This window comes from Vipera ursinii (genome assembly GCF_947247035.1).
Source record: "Vipera ursinii genome assembly, chromosome: 1".
NCBI classification, from domain to species: Eukaryota; Metazoa; Chordata; class Lepidosauria; order Squamata; family Viperidae; genus Vipera; species Vipera ursinii.
Genome location: NC_139512.1, coordinates 188727783 through 188752638, shown reverse-complemented (window position 1 = coordinate 188752638; position 24856 = coordinate 188727783). Strand labels below are relative to the sequence as shown.

At 36.4% G+C, this 24856-nt stretch overlaps 1 protein-coding gene across 1 annotated transcript in view; it reads right to left on the bottom strand.

Annotated features, from left to right (window-relative positions):
• The window catches only part of MLPH (melanophilin), a 97276-nt gene that overhangs the window by 13161 nt on the left and 59259 nt on the right, over positions 1-24856 (bottom strand). The window contains exons 12-13 of the mRNA XM_083350863.1: positions 2158-2307; positions 557-649 (exon numbers count right to left, since the gene is read on the bottom strand). Coding sequence (XP_083206989.1) covers positions 557-649; positions 2158-2307 — 243 coding nt within the window. The remainder of the gene's footprint in view (positions 1-556; positions 650-2157; positions 2308-24856) is intronic.

The window sequence follows — 24856 nt, the reverse complement described above, 5'->3', positions numbered from 1 at the left end:
TGCACATGCGTGCTAGTCGTTTCCGACTCTAGGAGCCGGTGCTCATCTCCGTTTCAAAGCCAAAGAGCCAGCGCTTGTCCGAGGACGTCTCCGTGGTCATGTGGCCGGCATGACTGGATGCCAAAGGCGCACGGAATGCTGTTACCTTCCCACCGGAGTGGTCCCTATTTTTCTACTTGCATTTTTACGTGCTTTCGAACTGCTAGGTTGGTAGAAGCTGGAACGAGTAACAGGCGCTCACTCTGTTATGCGTCACTTGGGATTCGACCCGCCAAACTGCCGACCTTCTGATCGACAAGCTCAGCGTCCTAACCCACTGAGCCACCGCGTCCCTTTTTAAGACATAGTTACCAGACAACAAACATAGAAATAATAAAATAACGCAGTCAACAAATGAGTTTTGCTGCCTACTAAAAGTGCTAATATTCCTGCTTTGCTAGGAACGATAGCATTTGTATCTCCTCAACTTTTTATAATTATAAACTTGAATTCAGAGATCATACAATTTCATTATGGCACATCATTGCTTTTCTTTGTAAAATTCAGGTATGCTCACCTGGATGCTTCTTTGTTTCTTAGGCCTTTTCACTGGTTTAACTGTCAACCCAGCAGCACTCAGTGCAGCGATTCGAGATTCAATATCAGACACCTTTATATAGGAAGTAGCACATTATGAATGAATGAACCTTTATTATCAAAGTACAACATGTATACAGTGAGACTAGCTGAGCCTCCTTTCGTGCCCCCCCCACAACTCACAATGATAACAAACCCACCATCTTGTTACACCATGTGAGCTAATTGCACAACAGCAATCATACATAGAGTTATTTCCTGTTCAGGAGCCATGGATAGAAGCTGTTCTTCAGCTTGTTGGTACAGCTGGCTACACTTCTATATCTCCTACCTGATGGTAGGAGAGTAAAGAGTTACTCTTATTCCATCATAAAGGCAACTGAACTTTTTCCTAGCATAAAGCCAACACATGGTTGTATGTACATCGTATATGTACACATGGAGAGGGAAGCATCTATCCCTAATTTAAATCAGTGGAGCAATAGCACTATTTCATTTGGCACTTGACGTGCCAATGAACTGGAATCTGGGGATAATTGTCTTCAGTTATTTCAGTGCTATAAAAAATAATAAATGGAACAAGCATGGCATGCTTTATGAAACATGACCACAGCTTTCCAGACTTTCTCAGGCTTTTTTAAAACAGACTACACCCTTATTTCATAACAATGTACAAGTCAGGTCCTAGCAGTGAAAAAAAAAGTACTTTTCTCAGAACCAATTATTCTCTGCCTTCATTAATGAGTTCCCAGATTTCTGAGGCAAAATTGCTTTGCCCTTAGCTGTGCTGAACTAGCCTGCAGAATATAGTTTAAAGGTAAAGGTAAAGGTTCCCCAGCACATGCGTGCTAGTCGTTTCCAACTCTAGGGGCTGGTGCTCATCTCCATTTCAAAGCTGAAGAGCCAGCGCTTGTCCGAGAACGTCTCCGTGGTCATGTGACCGGCATGACTAGACGCCAACCTAGCAGTTCGAAAGCACGTAAAAATGCAAGTAGAAAAATAAGGACCACTACGGTGGGAAGGTAACAGAATATAGTTTAGGCAAGGTCAATTCCTATTGTGACTTATCTTCTCTCTTAATTGAGAGAGAAAGATATTAAGAAAGGAAAGAGATTATATGCTATTTTTTTTGTTTAGGGAACTATATTTTATTTTAATTCCCTTTTATAAACTTGGGCCAAAGTTGCTTCTATTCTATTAATAAATGTCTCCTCCTCCTGCTCCTTTTTATTGAGTCAGTATAAAAACATTTCAGTCAATTTGTATGAAAATATATGGCTATCTATATATTTACCCCAATTAACTCATTCAAAATTGTTTGTTCTGTATTAGGCAGATTATAGTTATCTGAAACACTGAGAGAATATTAGTGACTGGTAGGTTTGTAGATATCACTTATCTGAGAAATATAAAGAAATAGTTTTTTAGACTCATGAAAAAGTTTAGGTAGGCACATTTCAACTATGGTTAAAATATTTAAAACTATTCTATGGGTTCAATTTTTGTATGGGGTAATTATCTGGGGAATTCTTGCTTAGGAATCAACCCAAGCATCCTTTTAAGAAAAGAAAAGGAATTTACCCTAGTCTTTCTGTGCTGTACTTCAACCACAGTAAAAGCCATTTTGTCTTCCAACTCTGACAGTTCTGAATTTGTTGTTGCACTGTGATGGTCCTCTAATTCTCTTACTCTTTTCTGCAATCCATAGATGCTCTCCCTAGGAGTAGGCACCTGCAACCAACAGTATTAGTTACTTTCCAGCAAGATTATTGTCAATGATCTCTCTAAACTCTACAGCAACATGATCTCAGTTCAGCAATAGTGAAAAGGGTATTTTCTCTGCTACATATTATTAGGAAATGACATTAAAATTGTCAGCACCGTATCACTCTTTCCAAAATCAAGTCTATAATTACATTTGGAATAATGTGGATTAGGCTAGTTTCAAGGATGTAAGAAAGCTGAAAGGAAAAAGATTACTTTTTAGTTAGAAAAAAGTGATGGTGGTGAACTGTGTATGACAGTGATTCAAATGTTGAAGAGCAATAGTGGGGTAAACTAGATACCATTCCAACATCACATATAAAAATGAATTTGTGGCTTCCGGTTTGCACCCGTGGGGCTTCTGGATGTGAAGAAACAGCCTGCTTCCTGCCGTCCGTTTCTTTCTTTTTTGGAGGACCCTGAAAAGGGTCAAAAATCACACTGGAGGGGCGATTACTGAGAGGAGGACTTTCCTGTGATCGCAGACGTGCGGCAGCCCTCCGCTGGAATCTGGAAACATCTCCTTTGGCCTGAAGAAGAAGAGACTGGCCATAAAGATGGCTGATCATTAAGCTGCTCTCTGCCGAAAGCCAAAGCACTACCTAGCACTAAGAAGCAATCTGGAGGACCTGGGTGAGCTTTTACCTTTCTTATTCCCTAACCATTTTCCTGTGGGACTTTCTTGAAAACCTCCTTCCCCATTTTTTGAGTAAACAGTAAATATCTACTCTGGGAACAAATCTTAAAGCCTCAAAGCTACAAAAGAACTTTATTTAATTCAGCAAAGAAATTAAGTAATTTCATCTGTATTTACTAAAAAGCTTCTATTTGTTGCTGGGAATCCATTGCCCTATCTTTTCTCTAAGCTGTGAATTAAAAATAATTTGGACTAATCCTACAAAAGTTCTATATTAATTTGGAAAAAGAAAAGAAAATTCCTACATTGCATGTTATGTTACTGATGACATCTTGTGGTGAAACCTGGTATGGCAAATAAATTTCCTTTTTTTCTTGTGAGAGCTCACTGAATAACAGAGCTGTCCTTGACACTAAGATAAGCGTGGGAACACCTGGCACTGAATACAACTCTTCAGGAGGTGGAAAATCTATGAATATTATTATTAGTCCCATCAATATTTAAAATATCTCTATATGTTCAAGTTTTTTCAAAATCCAACAAATATGTGTGTGAAAAAGCTTCAATTGTTGATAACCACCCTGGAATTTTTACATATATTTTCGTTTTAATTTTTTCCCATACTGTTATCAAAGCATTTCTAATACAGTGATTTTGAAAATACTTATGGATTTTGTTTTTCCCATACCACAAAAAAGCGTGCCACCCCAATTGTAAGTCATGTCCCTCCAAATATAACAACCTTTTTTCCTAAGCATTATCCATTCTTTCACCCATGTTAATACAAATGCTTGATAATACAAAGCCCACTCAGGTAGGACAAAACCTCAATTTTCCTTAGTATTTTGCAAGGTTTCCATCTTTATTCTAGCTTTCTTTCCTTGCCATACAAACTTCAAAAATAATGAATTCAACTCTTGAAAAATTCCCCCCCAAGTTTTATCGGAATTGTTTGAAACAAAAATAAAATCTTAGGCAATATATTCATTTTAACTGTAGCAATTCTTCCTAATAATGACAGTTTTAAATTCTTCCACTTTTCCAAGTCTAGCTTTATTTGTTTCAATCACCTTGTGTAATTATCTTCTTTTATTGTTGAACACTTAGCTGATAAATATATACCCAAATATTTTACCTTTTTCACTATCTGTACCTCTGTTACTTTTGACATTCGGCTTTTTTGCTTATCCGTAAGATTCTTAACTATTATCTTGGTTTTTTCTTTATTTTTAGTCCTGCTATTTTACCATATTGTTCTATTTCCCCCCACAATTTTGGGATCGTCTCCAAGGGTTCTTCCAAGATAAATACTAAATCATCAGCAAATGCTTGTAGTTTATGTTTCACCGTTTATCCCCAACCCTCTAATTTCTGTATCTTGTCTTATATTTCGATTTAAAACTTCCAAAGTGAAAATGAATAACAGAGGGAATAGAGGGCATCCTTGCCTTGTGCCTTTCCTTATTTCAAAGCTCTCAGTACAATCTCAATTCACAATCACTTTGGCTGTTTATTATATATTGTTTTTACCATATTTATAAAATTCTGTACAAAGTCCATTGTTTGTAATTGATGAATCATAAATTGCCATGAAAGATTATCAAATGCCTTTTGAGCGTCTAAAAATATTAATGCCATTTGTTTTCCTGGATGTAGCTCATAGTATTCCAATACATCTATTATCACTCTTAAGCTATTTTTAATTTGTCTCTTTGGTAAAGAGACATTTTGATCCGGGTGTATAAATTCAACCAAGTATTTTTTCAATTGCTCCGCCATTATTGAAGTAAAAATTTTATAATCCACATTGAACAATGAAATCGGTCTATAGTTCTTAATCTGGGTCAAATCCGAATCTTCTTTTGGTATTAAAGTAATATTTGCTTCAATCCATGTCATTGGCATTTTAGCTTCTAATAAAAGTCCATTACAAACATCTTTCAACAGTTTACTTAATATCTCTTGTAAGTTCTTATATAACTCTGCCGGAAGTCCATCTGGACCAGGAGTTTTCCCATTTTTTGTTCTCTTTATGGCCTCTGTTATTTCCATCATTCTAACCCCTTCGTCTAACATATTTTTAAATGTCTCTGAAATCTTTGGAAGATTACTTTCTTCCAAGTATTTTACAGTTTTTCTCTTGAAGTCTCCTCTTTATCATACAGTTCCTTATAAAATTCTTTAACTATCTTTTTTATTTCTTCATTTTTATATTGTAAATAACCTTTCCCATCAAGTAAATTATGTATCTTTTTTTTTCTTTCTGTTTTTTAAGTTTATAAGCTAGCCGTCTTCCCAGGTTGTTAGCATTTTAAAAAAAAATTGTTTTGCTCTTTTTATCTGTTCTGACACTTTTTCTGAGTCTAATAAATTTAATTTATGTTTTATTATGTCCATTTCTCTTTTTAAAGTCTTTTTTTGTGGATTTCTTTGCAGTTCTGTTTCTAACTTTCCAAATTCTTCTTTTAATAATACATATTGCTGTTTTCTGTTTATTTTTCCTTGCCATATACGTTATAGCTATACCTCTGAAATATGCTTTAGCTGTATCCCATAGATTTTGTACTGTAGTATCTTCTTTTTTATTTTCTTTGAAGAAGAATTCCATTTCTTTTTTTGTTAACTCTATAAATTCTTTTTCCTTTAATATGGAACGATTTAAAGTCCATCTTGGCCCTTTTTGTATTCCTTTCCAGGTCATTTTCAAGGGATTATGATCTGCCCATATGCCTGTTTCTATTTCAATGTCCTGAACATTCATTCTCATATCAGCAGTCATCCAAATCATACCAATCCTTGACCAGGATTTCCGGATATTTGAATAAAAAGTATATTGCAATTTTTGTGGATTCACTTCCCTCCAAACATCTTGAATTCCAATTTCCTCCGCCATATAAAAAATGTTTTAGGTAATCTTTCTCTTCCATTTTTCCCTGTTTTGTTACTTTTATAATCATTTTTTTCCATCTATTATTGCATTGAAATCTCCTAGTAAGCAAACATTTTGATACTCCATTTCTATTATTTTTCTATGTAAGTTTTGTAAAAACTTTCTTGATTTTTATTCAGTGCATAAATTGCCACTAATAATAGTTGCTTTTGATGCAGATAAATTTCTACCATTAAAATTCTTCCTTCTTCATCTGAATATACCATTTTAGAATCTATTGTCTCTTTAATATATAAAGCGACTCCTCTTTTTTCTGTTGTGCAGATGCATAATAAAGTTTTCCAATTTTTGGATATTCCAATAATTTATGATGCTGTACTTTTATGTGTGTTTCTTGCAAACAAATTATATCCAAATTCAATTTCCGTAATTTCCTAAAAATCTTATTTCTTTTAATTGGAGAATTCAGTCCATTTATGTTTACTGAAAAGATTCCATTTTCTTTATCCATTTCCATTTATTTATATTTTGGTCTACTAGATCTAGTAGTCCTTTGTTCTCTGGAAAGTCCTTCATCCTCACCCTTTTGGTCATCTTCCTCTTTCTGTTCTTCTGTTTGTGCAGTTGCACCTTGAGTCCTCTCTTCTGTTTGTTTCTGCTCATTACTCTTCCCTTGACTTAGTTTTACTCCTTCATCTAAAATTGACCTATTCCTCACTTCAAAATCTTCTGTTTTCCAAATTGAGTCCAGTCTATACCTTGTATTGTTCCAGTTTATTAAGATACCTTCCGGCATCAACCATCTAAAATTTATGCCATTGGCAATCAATTTCATGGTCAAGAAATGGTAGTGTCTTCGTGTATCTCTAACTCTCTTAGGTATCTGCTTTAAGACCACAATTTCTTTATTTTTATATTGTATTGGTTCATCTCTAACTTTCCGTAGTACTTCATCTCTTGTTGTCTTCTTTGTAAACCGTACACGTACTTCTCTTGGCAGTTTATTTCTTCTTGCATAGCTTGAATTGAAGCGAAATATGTCATCTAACTCAAGTTGAATTTCTCCTCAATCTGCCTTCAAAGTCTTCTCCAGGATGTCAATAATCACCTCTGCTATGTTTTCTTCTCGATCCTCAGGAATGTTTTGAAATCTTAAATAATGTTCTGCTTTTTCCATCTCTAAAATCTTAATTGCGTTCTCTAATTTTTCATTTTCTTGTAGTAACATTTCTATCTTTTTATCATTCTCATCTGTTTTTTCTTCAATTTTGTGTATCTTCTGTTGATTTTTTATTATCATTTGATTCTGAGTTTCAAATTTTCCCTTTATATCCAAAATTTCTTCATTTAATTTCTCCAGTTTACTTTGTGTACTTCTGTGATTTTCTTGCATTTCTAAATGGTTCCTCTCCAAAGTCTCTTGATTCTTTAACATAAAATCTTGAAGAAATTTTAATGAAGTCTGTGTTTCACTTTGAGCAGTACTTGTCTTTTCACATTGCACATTGCTTCTATAGATCCCTGTGTTGTAGGACTGGATTGTCCTACTGAGGGTGCAGAAGAAGTTTTCTTCATGAGTCTAGTAATATTCAATGAAGTCATTTTACAGCTTACAATCTAAACCAAAACAACGTCTGTTTAAATTTAGCTAAATTCAATAGAAGTAGCTTTGAATCTCAATCTCACAACAAGGCAGTCTTATCATTTGCAGGTGTCTTTTGTCAAGGTTAACTTCAGTCAACAACAGTATATCAGAAATTTCGTTCTTCTTTCACCACTAGATGTCCTCCTTGGCTTATTTATCAATGTCCGATATTTTTAACAAAGAGTCTTTCCCCCCCTTTATAATTACTCGATGCTCTTAAATCTTCTGGGGGTCTTTACTTTCCAGCCCTTTCCCATCAGGGGCTCAACATTTATAATCCTCAAGGAGAAAGAAAGAGAAAATCTTGCTCACCCAGCTTCAGCACGCAGTTGAAATTCCGTTGATTAATAGTCCTTTTTCTTCCTGTTGGAGACAGCTATGGCTGATAGACCTTAACAGCCTTTTCCTTTGTTTTTCCAGAGGGTCCTACAGTTCACTCCAATTGGGTGCTCCCTGATCTGAGCTCCTGAAGTATCCCTCCTCCTCCATTGCCCCTCCAGGGCAACTTTCCGACCCTTTAAGGGTTGCTAGATGAAGAAAAACCAAGCTGGAAAGCTGAGCACCAGCTTTTCCCAGTTGTCTCGATGGCTGCCAAACAGGAAGTCCCTGAAAATATATTTTAAGTTTTGTTGATTGACTAGGTTACAACTAGAAATATACTAACTTGCCTATTTTGACTATGTAATAACTAAGGGAAGTAGAGAGGGCATCTCTTTTGATGTATCCTGAACTATTTACAACTGGTTCTTATTTTAACTACCCAACCACCATATTGTTTCACAAATACATGTATATGTAAATATTAAAAAATCAATAAAACCTGTCTTAAAAATGAACTTGTGGCAATTAACTTGTGTTTTCCCTCATCCCTTTTTCCAATTTCAGATAGAAACAGCCAGACCTAATTGGACTTCTCAACACATTTACTAAACTAGGAGTATTATAAAAAAAACCAACAGCTGAAGGGTTCAATACTTTGGAAAGAGTGCCTTGCTTTATTAAGGAAAGCTCTGGGTTGAATACAAATTTCAACCAAAGCCACTAGTAATTGTGCATTTTCAGCACAAAAGTCCCATCCTTTGAAGCAAGGCACCTGGTCAAAATATATCAGCCTCACCAGATGCTTCATGTGGCAGAATGCCTTTTGCCTCTGCCTCCAAGCATTAATCTGAGGCATATTATTTCTACCATGCCAAGTTTGGCCTTCAGGCAGAACAACATCACATCCCAGTAAAGAATGCTATGATACATTAAAAAAGTTGGGAATCTGAGAAAAGAGGGCAACGAAAGCGATCCTAGTCCCCAAGGAGCTGTTATTAGCTTTGAGTCAGCCTAGGGGAAAGACTAGGTAGAGGGATATTTTCACTCTCTTGCATATATAATAACATTCTGATATTTACTTATAAAAATATTTCTGGATGGTTGGGCTTACCAGGCTATTACAAATGTTGTCATTAAAGCTACTTAAAGAAACATCCAGAAACTTTTTAATGTCAGATGAGAGATTGGAATTTAAACTCTCTTAAATAAAACAGTATCTATAATCAATATTGCCTCCTGAGTGAAGGATTGAAAGAACAGCATGCTATGGAAAATATTTCTCATGTCCTATCACCAAACACCTCTTGGTTGTAGGACCTATAATAGGGTATCCAACTAAAACTGTCAAGTCCAAGTAGGTTCTTGGCCTCATACTGGTATGACTGCAGTTCTCAAACTATGCTCATGTGGGGCTCTGCAAGATTTTTATTATTTTATAAATGGAACTCTTGGTGAGATGCTAGGGGTCCCTTAGACTGAGAAAGTTTGGGAACCTGGGTTAAGGCTTTTTAAGTAATTTAAAGTCAACTTCTTCAGCTGGACTCAGAAACAAAATCTAATAGAAATAATGTAAGATTGTATTATTTACGGTACTTAATTTGCTTGCTATGTTTTTAACAGATATAATTCTAATGTTTTATAGATCAGTACAGCATAACTCTGAAGTTCACAACATGGTACCTGCCTTCCCCATATCTAGTTTGGGAATAGTCGTATTTGCATTAAAACATTTAAACAAATGGGGGGGAAAGTATTATTGAACTGCAGATGGGGCCCTGTTACCTTGATGGGTGGGTAAACTTTTGTTTAGAAATACATAACAGGTTTTCTGTTAGGACAGCAGTGCTTTAAGCAGATTCTATCCTTCTTAAATACATTCTGTAAAATCTTACCAGAATTCTAAACCTGCCCAATAGGCCAAATAAATTGTGGATAGTTCATTCATGTGATTAAGAATTTGACCAGGTCATTTTCTTCAGAAAGAAATACACCAGGCATTTTAACCAACACTATAAAAATATTCCTAGCTGCAATACCCACTTGATCTTCCATGAACTATGTTGGATTCAGAAGGTAGTTCAAAATTATAGTCCTCGTCTTTCAGAAGGAACCCAATCCTATTCAGAACAGGCTGTTCCCCCAATCATGACAATGCTTAACTGTTGATCAAAGAACCTGTCTTTATTTGAATTGCACTTTGTTTTGTTAAACCATAGGCAATTTGAGCCACATTGTGTAGAGGGTTTCGTCATCAACTTGTCATTTTTTTAAAAAAGGACTGTGTCTATGTGACTAAACAGTTCATAGTGAATCGTTTCATGAGGATTGCTCAATCAAGTGTTATGAGACAAAGATGTTGATGTGATTTGTTTTAGACTAAGTGCACTTTGCTAGTTCAGAGCAGGAATGTTGAGAGCTGCAATAGAAATTGTGACATCTTGGTAGGATTTTGTTCAGAAAAAATGTTTGATGTTCATATTCTTCTGCCCCTGTCATTGCACACTAGGTACATTCACTGTTCTATTGCAGTTGTGACCCCACTGCCAATTGGACTTTAGAAAGTTTGTATTTTAAAAAACAAAAGGCTCCTCTATGTAGCTGTCTTTTTTGTAATAATTATATAAAAATGTAAAATAAAGGGGATTTAAAATAAAGGGGATTTTCCAATCTGTGGTTTACACTTGTCATTTGAGTGTCATATTGGAAGTAACACCTGAAAAATCAGCAGAGCCAAAGCAAACTGGTGAAGTCCAGTTGAGATCTAAATATGATTCCATTTCATTTACACCATGTGATTATGCCCACTGGTTTTGGAGACCCTCTCACATTGTAACCACAGTATTAGCATTAAACTATCTGAAACTTGAAAAAATCATCGTATGTGTATGCCTGGGTACTCACAAAGAATAGTTATCAGCAGTTTTCTTTTCAAAACTAATAAAAATGTTTATATTTCAGTATACTATTAATTTCTCTGATATCTCAAAAACATTACTTTTCTTTAGGTGCTAATGTGCCTTTGAGTATGATCAATTCTATCAAACAGAAAAAAAAGCTTACAATCATTTGTTAATTTCTAGTTAGCAGAAATAGGATTTCCAACTAAACTTTGGATGGCTACCAATTTGCTTTGAAGTGAAGCAGAGTATTTTCCAAGTTGCCGTATCAGGAACTGATTTGAATCTTGTGGCAACTGTGAATCCCAACTCATCCTACACTGCAACAATTTATATATCCCAGAAAATCTGGTAAGAAACTATGTGATAGACAACTTTATTATATCTATTTTTCAGAGGATGGGATAAGTGTTGAGAATTGTTTAAATAAGGCAACCTAGTAAATTCAAGACTGAGCTGAGATTAAAACTTGGTATTTCCTGACAATTTGGCCACCATAAATCAGTTGGCTTCCTCTTTTTCCACAAACTTAATTTTATTGATTTGATACATATACATTGTGATGTAGTAGATAAGGTATTGAACTAGAAGAGAAGAAACCTAGGTTTTCTCTTAGGCATGGAAGCCAATTGGCTGATTTTGATCCATTCTGTCACTCTGTCCTAGACTATGAAATAAATAAAATCTATTGACCAAACTGTACTTGACCAACGTTAAATAGTTCATACTTTCAATGAAGAGGTCTTCATTCAACAGTATATTGATTTGGAGTACACATACATATATTGTATAAGCACACAATTCCTGTATGATGCTTTCTCATGACAAACTTTCAACTTTTATGGTGAAAGTAGTTTGCACAGCCCAACTGTCCTTATTGTTGTAACAATCTATTCTGAGGTGCAGAGAATAGTGCGCCTCTAGTTCTTCAAATGTGCTGATCTAAAACTCCCAACTTATTCGCTATTAGTTGTATCAGTTGTAACTTATACTTCAGTGACAATTTGTAGGAAGAGGGAGATGCAGATTGGACCCCTCTAAGTTGTGCTTTCATACATTTCATACATCCTAGGTTTGAGGCACCTCCTACCCATTTCTCAAGCTTCATAGAAGATAGAATCATCATTCAACATCTTCATCTTTTCAAGAAGACATTCAAGGCTTTCTACATTGTGTTAATGGATCTCAAGTGCTTTGGCTGTGATGCCAAAAAAAGCCCTGGCTGGTGACTTCTGGGTTTTATGCTCAACTACAGTTACTTTGTGTGCAGCAGAGGGAAATGAGGGAATGATAGAAAATGGGAAGCAGGAAGGTGTGCAGTTGCTTTAATTAAAGATTCGTTGTCTATGGAGGACTCTTAACCTGAGGAAGAGTAACAGCCAGATAACACCTTGATCCTGGATAATGCTTCACAGAACACAGCAGGGACAAAGGGACTACCTCAAAGTGCAAGTGAAAAGCTCTCATTAGGGTAATGGCTTATGTGTGGGAACCACTTTTTGCCTCAGAAGCAGAAAATACGAAGGGACTGTTCACATGGTGATCATATTTAGTACAGTACATTTTATTTGGGTCAGTCTGCTCTTAGAAAGCCAGATGGTCTCAGGAAAGAGATGTCCGGGGGAGGGGGATGGAACTGGGAAAGAATATGAGAATTCACAAATTCCACATGTAACACATTTAGACTTTAAACTCAACGTTGAAGTATTGTATTTGTGTAAGTGGCATAAATATGAATTTTTATTTCATTATATATTTGTCTTAATATATTGAATAACAGTATACATTAAAATTTATATTGTAACTCAATTAGTTTCTGGCCAACTATTTGAATTTAAAACCAAGCATTTTCTTCCCTCAAAATTCAAATTCATCTTATTACATTTAGAAAATGCCATGAATAGTTGAGTGGGAGAGAAGGATAGGAGTACAGATATGATCTGTATCTTGCCTTACTTTACATTGCCTTTCTTTTGAACTGGGCTGGAACAGTCCTAGCAGATTAATCTTTGGAATGAGGAAATAAATATTTCTGGATCAACAAAATCACCAGTGTTTTGTGAAAATTCTTTTCAGAACAACTCACTTGATGCACCATGTGATGATTCAATACATGAAAAGCTTTCTGCCCAGAGGGTATTTCATATCAAACCTATGCTCCTACCAATCTGCCAGGAAAAGTAAGCCTTGTTAAAGAAGACAATTAAGAGGAATGATCTTGCCTACAGCCTGTGACCCCATCAGAATTAAGACTGTTCAGAAGAACTTGCTTTTATGCTGGATTTGTATTGTAATTTATTTTTAAGGGAGGTGAAATCATAGATCATCTGGTGCCCTTGATAGCCAAAGTCTGTTTAAATAAGTAGGAACCATCCTCTCACCACTTGGCAACTAGATATTGAAAGTCAGTCATCAAAACAAGAAGAGGGAAAAGGATACTGAAATAGAGGACATTATGATCCATCAATACATGTCATGTTGGACAGCAACAGTAAATGTAATGGTATAGGTAATTCTTAACTTATGACTGGTCACTTAACAACCATTTGAAATTAAGATGGGCCCAGAACATGTGCATAAAACACTTCTAGCATTTTGATGACTTGGTAACTGGTTTGCCTTTACAAATGGTTGTAGTGGTCATGTGACTGCAATCAGTTTCTGGCAAAATCCTCCCATTCAGAAGAATGGGTTTGCACTTACAATCACAGATTTACTTAAAAACTGTGATTTGCTTAACAACTGCTGCAAAAATGTCATAAAAATGGGTCCAGTCACATGTGTGTCTCAACCTATGACCATGAGAACTTATGACCAGAAATCCAGTCCCAATTATTTGTAGGTTGTAGGTTTAGGACTACCTGTAGAGATAGTAATAGAGAAACCATATTTGCCCCAATTTGACCATATGTAATGTAAATCAGTGTAAAGTAAAAAAATATTCTCATCTTCTATACATAAATCTTCTTTTCATATATTCTTGTATTTTAATAAAAAAATACACCTGCTCCAAATCTAGCTGCTGCAGTTAGTTACAAAACAGATAAAATGGTTACATCAAAACTTGTTCTACCAGGAATAGAATTTTCACTGAAGAATGGGGACATAGGAGGCTGTCTTCTGTTATATCATATTGCTGCTTCTTCAGCTCAGGACTCTGTGTGTTGACAGTAGTTCTTAAAGTTATCACACAGGATTTTTTAATCAATTCCGTTGCCTGAGATACTAAGGACTGAAGAATGAGATACTAAGGACTCTTCTTTGGTCAATGCACAACACTGCCAATGCTCCAGGGTTCAGAAGACTGCCTTTGAAAATGAGTTATCACATCATAATACTTATCTCCTCCATCTATTTTATATTTTATGACTGTGATTGTTAAAACGTCAAAGTTACAAGCTCCATAATTTCTCATGCTAAAAATGTATGCAGCACAGTCCATTTTCAGATTTGAAACATACATAAAGCTCCTCATTACTAGATTAATGGGCAAATACCAACAGGAATCAAGAAATTGATAACCTAAATTTTAATTTAATAAATGCTGGCAAGTTAGCAGAATAACATCAGAGGGTTTGCTGAAATCAAGTACCATCCTAAGATGCACATTGCTAAATATGGAGTTCATCTTATGCACTGTGACAGAGTAACATAAATGCACATGCTACTAAAACTTTTGTGTCTCTTGTTGTAACCTTCAATTGGGCAAAATGGGGCATCAGGGTAGCTCAAATGTGCCAAATTAAAGAATGAGTCTAAAATCCATGACTGATATCTCGCAAAATTGTGAAATTGTAGTCACTTCATTACTGCCCTGCTGCTAGTCATGTGATTGTCATTTCCAATGCTTCCGTGTCAGCTTCCTATAATGAAAGTTAATGGGGAAGTTGGCAGGAAGTCCAAAGTCCCAGGGTGGCAAGCAGGTAAATGGTGCAAGTGGGGAGGGAGGGAATGTGTGGGAGGTGGTTGTACAAGAGATGCTACTTGGGTTGGGGAGAGTAATGGGGGTGGGTGGAGAGATGCTACATGGATCAGGGAAGTTGCATGGGGTGCAAGAGACTGCATGGCAGGTGCAGCGTGGGCTTGAGAAGCTGCTGAGAGGTGCAGTGCATGTTGGGAAGAGTGTCAATGAATGTGCAAGGGCGGTGCCAACATGGCTGAGGGCATGCAGGATTGCAGCGTGGATTGGGGAGGGTGTATGATAATCTTAAGGAGTGCAGTGAGGATTGGGGAGGGTGCGTGAGTGGTAGATAAATAATTACCTCTGAAAGAAAGAGCCAATGGGTCATGGGTTGTCTTAGTATGTTTCTAAAAAAAAACCTTACCTTTATTATTATTATTTTTAAATAAGCTTTAACTAGCTATTTGTTACTTGTTCTCCTGCAATACATTTAAATCCTCATAGGAATACAAATCCAATATTTTATATGTACAGACTATCTTTCACAAAGAATACACGTTCATTTATGTAATGGATTTATAGGCTACTCCAATCTGCAAAAACTCTGGGTGGGTACTTTTCAGATTATGGACAGTGTTTGCAAAAAGTGACCACCATGAACACATAACAGGCCCAGCTTTATCTTCAGGAGAAAAAAAAATGGTAAATGCTAAAACTTAGGATGTCCTAAGTGCCTGCTTCCTTCTTGTATAATTCAGAAAACAGTCATCTGAAGGGATGCCCAAACCATTCTCAAGGGGGCATCACACCAGCTGATGTCAGAGGCAGTGTTTCCCATCTTCAAAAAACAGTAGAAGCATTCAGCACTCCATTACCAGCATGCAAATCTGCATATTACCTGTTCTTCTTTTAGGAAATCATGTGTCAGAATGTGAACTGTGATCAGACTGAGTCCCACCCTTTCTATTTAGGGCAAGGATGGATTTTTGGGTTCAGCATAAACTTGTGTTCTTCAGTCTTGATGTGATTTCTGATGAAGTTCACTGTGCTTTAATTTGTGGCTGCTCATCATTCAGCTGAAGGTAACATCTTGTGTCTAGTCCATCTAGCTTTTTAAGAACTGTTGTCAATTTGGATTAGGGAATACATTCCTCCAATGATCAATATGAATGCTGAACTGACAGATGCTTTGCATCTATACTACAAGATAACTCTTAGTGTGGCTTTAGCTTTGATGAAAATGATTTAAATGTTACGATCTTTACATGGCCAATGTAGGTTATGAAACACCAACTGCAAATAATGATCTTTGTTCAAAGGCATCTTCTGCTATGCTATAACATTTTAAATTGTCTCACACCTTGGAAGATACTATTTACTGATATTTTGTACAATAATACTAGCCAGTATTAGCAAATTTAGGTTTTTAATGTTTAGTTTGAAATGAAAGGAACCTGTGGAAATTGGCAGTGCTGCTGACCTCTTATTCTTAGGACTTTCTCTGGAATGGAAAGATGGTAAGAATACAGAATAATAGAGTTGGAAAAGACCTTGGAGGTCTTCTAGTCCAACCTAGTGTCTAGTCATCTAAGTCGTTTATGAAGATACTGAAGGGTACTGAGCCTAAGACGGAACCTTGTGGTATCCCACGGCTTACTTCTCTCCATGTAGATGTAATACCATTAAGGACTACTCATTGAGTGTGTTTTGCCAGCCAACTACAAATCCATCTGGTGGTGATGCTGTCTATCCCACATTTTTCTAGCTTACCAAGAAGTAGGTTGTGGTATATTTTGTTGAATGCCTTGCTGAAATCCAAGTATATGTCCACAGCATTGGTGTGTCCAAAAAGCAAGGAAACCAAACTACAGGAAATTGAATGTAAGCATTTACTTAATGAGTGCCAATAAAGTAAAATCTAGGTATCTTCAAACAAGGGAATTCAACCACTGTTTTCTAGTTGCTTTGCCTTCTTTCCATAACTTGAGGTTCTGGGTGAATTCAGGAAGCCAGAACAATTTATATTCATTCTTCAGAACCTTTTAGTATCTAGTTCTCATAGAACACATGTTTCAGGGCTGCAGCCCACCCGTTCACAAACAAAGTCCTTTGAAGGAGACAGAAACAAAAATAGAGATAATGAGGTCCATCTTGTTTTTGCAATGTGCAGAGCCTCTACTGGGATGAACAACCAAGGTTAATAAATTGTTGAAATCTGTCTGTGTTGTAAGACTGTAAGCACTGAGAAGATTATATAGGCTGTAACAGTTGCTGCTGAAAGCCTTAACTGCCAGCATAGTTGTTGGCTTTTTGTTCAATGCTTCAAAAATGATTGCCTTTTCTCTTTCACTGTCCATATTCACATCAGCCTACAACTGCAATGGGAATAAAGCATTATTAATGAACTAGGTGAATATGCAGAAGTCACAATACAATAATCACACAAAAGTTTACAGAATTTCTTTAAGTTAACATGGATCAATGTTATGTCACAAATGCAAGATGTCTAGCTATATAAACTGAATGAATGAATGAATGACACATACTTGACAAAACTGGCCATAATCTTGAGCAGAAGACAAGTCAGAGAGCAGTTAAAGCAAGTTTTAATGAACTGCTAGTAGAGACAGACTTGTTAATCACCTCTGTAATTCAGAAATAAGTTAGACGAGCTGAAGAGTTCACCAAAGACTTTGAACTAAATTCAGATTAGCATTTGCTTGACATATTTTCCCACTCTCCTCTACTTCAAGAGTCCCAAAAAGCTGGAATGCAGCAATAATGTGAGTGCTGTGCAGCAGGACCTGCGTTATCTTCTAAGGGATTTATACATAAAAAACCATCAAATTTCTTACCATCTTTCCACAAGAGAGGTATAATATAAAACATCTCACAGAAGAAAAATGTTTCTTCTACCTATTGACAGGGTAGACAATAGCCTTTCCTAGATAGGCAGATAGCCTAAGTCAAGACCAATTTCTATATGCTAAAGCTGTTCATTAGAAACATCAGCAATAGGGAGAAAAAAGCCATTAGAACTTAAAAGGTATAGCATACAGAGTTATGTATTTTTTGTTAACAGATTACTTCAAAAAGATGAGTATATATTAAGAGGCTAGGAAATAGTAGAGATGCACAGATTCTTCCATCGTATAATTAAATTTGATTCTACTGTAACCAGAGACAGATCTGGCCAAAGTGCCAAGGCATGTCTACAGATTCCTGGAATCAAAGATGGAAATGCCTCATTAATCATTGCTTGAAATAGTAATAATAAATAATGTTTCTTTGGCAAATCTTGATAAGGCAAGGCAATTGACTAGCATTTTAAAAATTATGCTGTAGAAGGGTTTCTATGTATCCACTATTGCTTTGGGTTTACACAAACTTGTTCATTTTAACTCAGAAGAAAGTTAACTGGGTTCAAAGAAGTTTTGAAGTTCCACTCTTGGACTGCAATGAATAAGCAATTTCAATACAAAAGAAGCAAAGGAGAACAATAAAAAGACATCCCCTGAGCATTCCTGGCTGCTATTAAATTTTACAAAGTAAACAGCAAGAGAATTTATCATGGATTTCCCAATGTTAAATTTTGTTTGTTATGTATCATAGAACACAAGAATTAGATTTACAATCTATACTGTACACATGGTGATTAAAATAAAATGGATTTTTGGAATTTCTGCTGGGGAATAACAGTGGGTTGCTGCATAGACAGCACCCACAGCTGAGAACTCTGGCTAGGACGCATATTCCACCAAAGGATTCCTGAATCAAAGAAAGATCATGAGATAAACCATGTGTGCTACAGACAGTAGTTTCTTCAGAGCTACCTGAAGAAATGGAAAAGGTTTTGCAGTCATTCCAGGAAATGAGATGCTGGGAAATCCGTAAGTGCATTAGAGCAGAAATGGACATTAAAATCTTGCTTTTCCCCATTTCGTAATCATTTCAGGAAGTAATTAATTACAGATGAAGAAAGATTTCTTCTGCAGCAAAGATTAAATTTTGCAATGACTTAAACCTTCTTATGAGATTACAAAAATAACCAAAATACAAAAATAATTAAGAGTAGATAGAAGAAAATTTTCAAAACAAGGGTTAGAACAGAAAAAAGGTCATTTTGATGGAATAAACTGGAAAATGTAATTTTTACTTTTAAACAGCAAAGGTTTTAAATTGAATTTGGTTCTGGAGGGGAGAGAGTTTTTTAGAAAGATATAAAGGAGAATTGAAGGAGATGGAAATGGAGGTTTCAGAGGGATCTACACAACAATCAATCTACACAACAATCACACTAGATGCAACAAGAATTAAAAGATGATACTGAATTAGGAACTACAGGAATAGATTTTTGGCCTGAATATGAATTGCAAATGTTTAATATGAAATATAAATGGAGTAAATGCTCCTCAAGAGTAAAACAATCATTATTTGAAAAAAATAAAACAAAATGTGAGTTGCCTACAAAAGGTTCATATCATGAAAAATATATATAAAATATTTAACCTATAAAACTTTGGGTGAACAATTTATTTCAGTAGATATTAAGAAGAGAAATGGAGTAGTTTTGTGTATTAATCAAGGGGTCCCAACCCCTTGGGCTGTGACCCACTACCAGGTCTTGAGCCCTCTGAAACTAGGCTGAGGAAGTGGTGGGCGAGCAGGGGCATGCATCCCCACTTCCTCACTTATGCGAGCAGTAGGCAAATGTGGGCACATGCACTCCATTTGTGCGAGGGCAATGCCTGTGCCTGGAGCTGCATGTGAGAGCACGCTTATCAGCCACTCACATGCAACTATCCTGTCTCCCTCCCCCCAAAGCTGGTCGCAAAGCTGGAAAGGTTGTAAAACCTTCAACTAAATCCAGTACTAACTGATTAACGTGGGAGATATGTTAGGGCAAAAGTTAATTTATATGGGAGTAAAACTATGGTGTTGGGAGTTTATGCCCCAAAGAGGATAAACTGACTTTCTATAAACAACTGATGGAAAGATTTTTTTTATGAAAGTTGGTGTTTGTTGGGGGATTGGAATGATGTGGTTTTTCCTCTACTGGAAATGACTTCTGAGAAAAATATTAAAATTATTCAGAGTCAATTACCAAAAGGTTTATTTAATTTAGTGACGGTTGAAGCATGCAGATAGAAGAATGGTAGCTCAAAAGAATACACCTATTTTGTAACAAGACATAGATATTTTTTAATAATGGATATGATTTAGATTTGGTTTCTAAAATTTCCAAGGTAGAGATTTTACAAAAGACCTTTTCAGACCATAATCTTGAAGTCTGGTTTGCAAAAGAAAATGGATTCAGATGGAGACTAAATAATGTGATGTGACAGAAAGAAGAAAGTACTGGGGAATGTAAACAGAAAATAATTAAACTAGGAATAATTTTTGGAAAGTTTTTGGATAATAATTTAAATAAAGAATTGTTTGGGATGTAAGCAAAACTTTATAGGAGATTATCTGATACAACATAATTCTGAACTTAAAAAGAGGCAAGAAAAAATCTGAAATACTTTGAATGAGATTAAAATGAGATTAATAAATTCTCCAGGGAATAAAAGTATCTCCCGACAAATCAAGATTACAGCAATAAGTATGTTAACAATAAGAGAAATGCAAATAAAATTGAATTATGCCTAGCAAAAAGATTTTGAATTTGTGAATAAACCAGGAATTTGTTGGCAAAAAGAAAATTATATTGAAAATTATAAGAGGGCGATACTGTATTGATGAACAAAGTTACAAAACCAAAAACATTTTGTCAATATTATTCTAATTTGTATAAGGGGCATGATAGTCCATTGGACAAAATTGATGAATATTTGAGAAAACATAATGAACAAAAGACAAATTATGAATGAACCTATAATGATAAGTTCCAGAAAAACATCTACTTCTACTTCATTGACTATGCTAAAGCCTTTGATTGTGTGGATCATAACAAACTGTGGCAAGTTCTTAAAGAGATGGGCATACCAGACCATCTTATCTGTCTGTTGAGAAACCTATATGTAGGCCAAGAAGCAACAGTGAGAACTGGACACGGAACCACTGATTGGTTCAAAATTGGGAAAGGAGTCCGGCAAGGCTGTATACTGTCGCCTTGCCTATTTAACTTATATGCAGAGCACATCATGAGAAAGGCAGGGCTAGATGAATCAAAATTTGGAATTAAGATTGCCGGAAGAAACATCAACAATCTAAGATATGCAGATGATACCACTCTAATGGCAGAAAGTGAAGAGGAACAAAAGAGCCTCTTGTTGCGAGGGAAGAAGGAGAGTGCAAAAGTTGAGTTGAAACTAAACATTAAGAAAACCAAGATCATGGCATCCGGCCCTCTCAATTCCTGGCAAATAGATGGGGAAGAAATGGAGGTAGTGACAGATTTTATTTTCCTGGGCTCCAAGATCACTGCAGATGGGGACTGTAGCCAAGAAATTAAAAGACGCTTGCTCCTTTGGAGGAAAGCCATGGCAAATCTAGACAGCACACTAAAAAGCAGAGACATCACCCTGTCAACAAAAGTGCGTATAGTCAAGGCTACGGTCTTCCCAGTTGCAATGTATGGCAGTGAAAGCTGGACCATAAGAAAGGCTGAGCGCCAAAGAATTGAAGCCTTTGAACTATGGTGCTGGAGAAGACTCCTGCAAGTCCCTTGGACTGCAAGGCGATCAAACCGGTCAGTCCTAGAGGAGATCAACCCTGACTGCTCTTTAGAAGGCCACATCCTGAAGCTAAAACTCAAATACTTTGGCCACCTAATGAGAAGGAAGGACTCACTGGAGAAGAGCCTAATGCTGGGAAAGATTGAGGGCAATAGAAGAAGGGGAGGACAGAGAATGAGGTGGCTGGATGGAGTCACTGAAGCAGTAGGCGTGAGCTTAAATGGACTCCAGAAGATGGTAGAGGACAGGAAGGCCTGGAGGAACATTGTCCATAGGGTCACGATGGGTTGGACACGACTTCGCAACTAACAACAACAATAATGATAAAGGAAATTTGAGAAGCAATTAAAAAAGAGTAAAACAATAAAGGTACCTGGACCAGATGGCCTATCGAGCTTCTGTTGTAAATGCTTTGAGGATGCCTTTACCACCTTTACAAATATGATGAATTCTAAGGAGGAGGAAAAATGCCACAAACTTGGAAAAATGCTAATATAAAATTAATACCTATAGAAGGACAAGGTTTGACTTAAGCAAGTAATTATATATCATATCATTATATTATATATTAAATTATATATTAAATATTAAATATTATATTAAATATTAAATATCATTACTGAATAATGAGTATAACTTGTTCAGAACAATTTTACTTGAAAGACTGAAAATAATTTTGCAAGAATTACCGTATTTTTCGGACCATAAGACGCACCTGACCATAAGACACACAGTTTTTAGAGCAGGAAAACAAGAAAAAAAATATTCTGAACCAAATTGTACCGGTATACTAAAACAGGGCTTTTCAACCTTTTCATCCATTGTACCACTTTTAGGACAAGGCAATGTCCGAGTACCACCAGTCGCCCAGCAAGGTGTCAAAAACTTGACCCCCCCCAAAAAGGAAAAAAATGATAAAGTACAGGTAGTCCTCGACTTACAACGATTCACTTAGTGACTGTTCAAAGTTACAACAGCACTGAAAAAGTGACTTTTGACCATTTTTTACACTTATGACCGTTGCAGCATCCCCAGGGTCATGTGATTTACATTCGGATGCTTGGCAATCAATTTATATTTAAGATGGTCACATTGTTCCAGGATCATGTGATCGCCTTTTGCAACCTTCTGACAAGCAAAGTTAGTTGGGAAACCAGATTCACTTAACAATCATGTTACTAATTTAATTTCTCTCTCTCCTTCTCTCCCCCTCCCTCTTCTTTCTCTCTCCTCTCTCTCCCTCTTTCTCTCTCTCCCTTTCTTTCCCTCTCCCTCTTTCTTTCCCTATTTTTCCTCTTTCCCTCTATTTCTCCCTCTTACTCTATTTCCCTCCCTTTCTTTCTCCTTCTCTCTCTCTCCCTCTATTTTTCTTTCCCTCTATTTCTCCCTCTTTCTCTCTCTCCCTCTATTTCCCTCCCTCTTTCTTTCTCCTTGTCTCTCTCCCTTTCTCTCTCTCTCTTTCTTTCTCTCCCTCTCCCTTTCTCTCTCCCTCTTTCTCTCCCCTTCTCCTTCTCTCTCTCCCTTTCTCTCCCTCCCTATTTCTTTCTCCTTCTCTCTCCCTCTCTCCCCCTCTCTCTTTCTCTCTCCCTCCCTCTCCCATTGTCCCTTCCTTCTTTACTTCCTTTCTTTCTTCCTTCCCTCACTCTTTGTCCTTCCCTCTCCACGTTAGAGCAGTACCTGCGGAGGCGGCCCTGCTTTCTCTTGCAGAAAGCAAGCTGAAATGGAGCGAGGGAGATTGTCAGGAACGCGAATCGGCCAATCTCGTGCTCCTGCAATCTCCCTTGCTCGGTTTCAGCTTCCCTTGCTACAAGAGAAAGCAGTCTGAAACGGAGCAAGGAAGATTGCAGCAGCGCGAGATCGGCCGATTCGCGTTCCTGGCAATCTCCCTCGTTCCATTTCAGCCTGCTTTCTCTTGTAGCAAGGGAAGCTGAAAGCAAGGGAGGGAGATTGCAGGAGCACGAGATCGGCGTTTCTCAGCACGATTCGTGCTCCTGGCAATCTCCCTTGCTTTCCACTTGCGGAGGTTGGGGCTGGCCATACGGATCACCTTCGGACCATAAGACGCACCCTCGTCCCCCCCCCACTTTTTTTTGGGGAAAAGTGTGTCTTATGGTCTGAAAAATACGGTAATTCATGAGGATTATTGTGGGTTTTTATCTTAAAGCCTTTAAAAAGATAATATCAGAATTGTGTTGGATATTTTGGAATATTTAACAGATTAACAGAGTTGGAAGGGGCCTTGGAGGTCTTTTAGTCCAACCTCCTGGTAAAGCAGAAAACCTAATCACAAAGAAGCAGCACTGATCTTTCTAGATGTAGAAAAAGCTTTTGACAATATGAACTGGACTTTTTTGTTTAAGGTTTTGGAAGTTGTGAATTCTTTATAAAATGGGCAACATTGATTAATACTTCACAGATGGCAGAAATAATTATTGTAGATTTATACAAACCACGTGAGATCCAAAACTGAACAAGACATGGTTGCCCATGATCACTTTTATTTTAGTTCTTGAAATATTGAATAGAGACACAAACAAGAGGATTATAGGCGTAAAGCTGTAAAAAGAGTCATACAAGAACTTTTGTGGATGAATTGGATGATTGTGGAAGACTCTTTAAAACAAATTGAACTTTTAATGAGAAAGCTAGAAGAATTTGCTGCATTGGTTGGTATCAAGATTAATAAACCAAAGCCAAAGAAGGTAACAAAAATATGAAGATACAAGATTAAACAGAATTAATTAAATGGATTTTTAAGATTTAGAAGATAAAATATCTGAATATAACTATGACAAATATGAATTGTATGTTATTTCAAAATGACAATGTTAAGCACTGAATAAAGTTAAAAAATATATGTCAAGATGGGACCAATTACAACTGTCATTGTTGGGGAAATTTGTATGGCGGGTGGGAAAACTAAAATTAAATATAAAGCACACGCATACAGATACAAAGGAAAATGGACCTACCAATTATATTTTGCTATCTGATATCTAGTTTGGATAAATGAATGTGTACTAAGAAATAGAAGGTTATTGGAGTTAGAAGGACATGATCTAAGATTTGGGTGGCAAGGATATTTATTATATGACAAAGCTAAGGTAAATGTAGATAAAAATCATGTCAGGTAGGAATAAATACAAATACAAATGCCCAGAAACATGTTTGTGGTTTTCAGTTTAAGAAGCATTTTATAGAAGAGAAATGATACGTAAACATTAATGGCTAACTTATTGTGATGTACTAGAAAGTTCTCAAGGTTGGTTAAGTTGATGGGAGTTTGCAGAGATGGCTAAATTAACTTCCTGGATAGAAAAAGACATTCTCTACATCTATGATTGAATGAAAACCCCTTATAAACTATTTGCAGAAAAAAATGCACGTATGACTTGTGGTTTTACTGACTGGAAAAAGTGGATAATAGAAAAAAGGAGCTTTTTTGTAATCATAGACTAAAATATAATTTTGTAATCAAACATATATTCACAGCAGAGGAAACTGGAAGCTTATTTCTGTTTTTTTATTCTTTCTCACTGCATTTT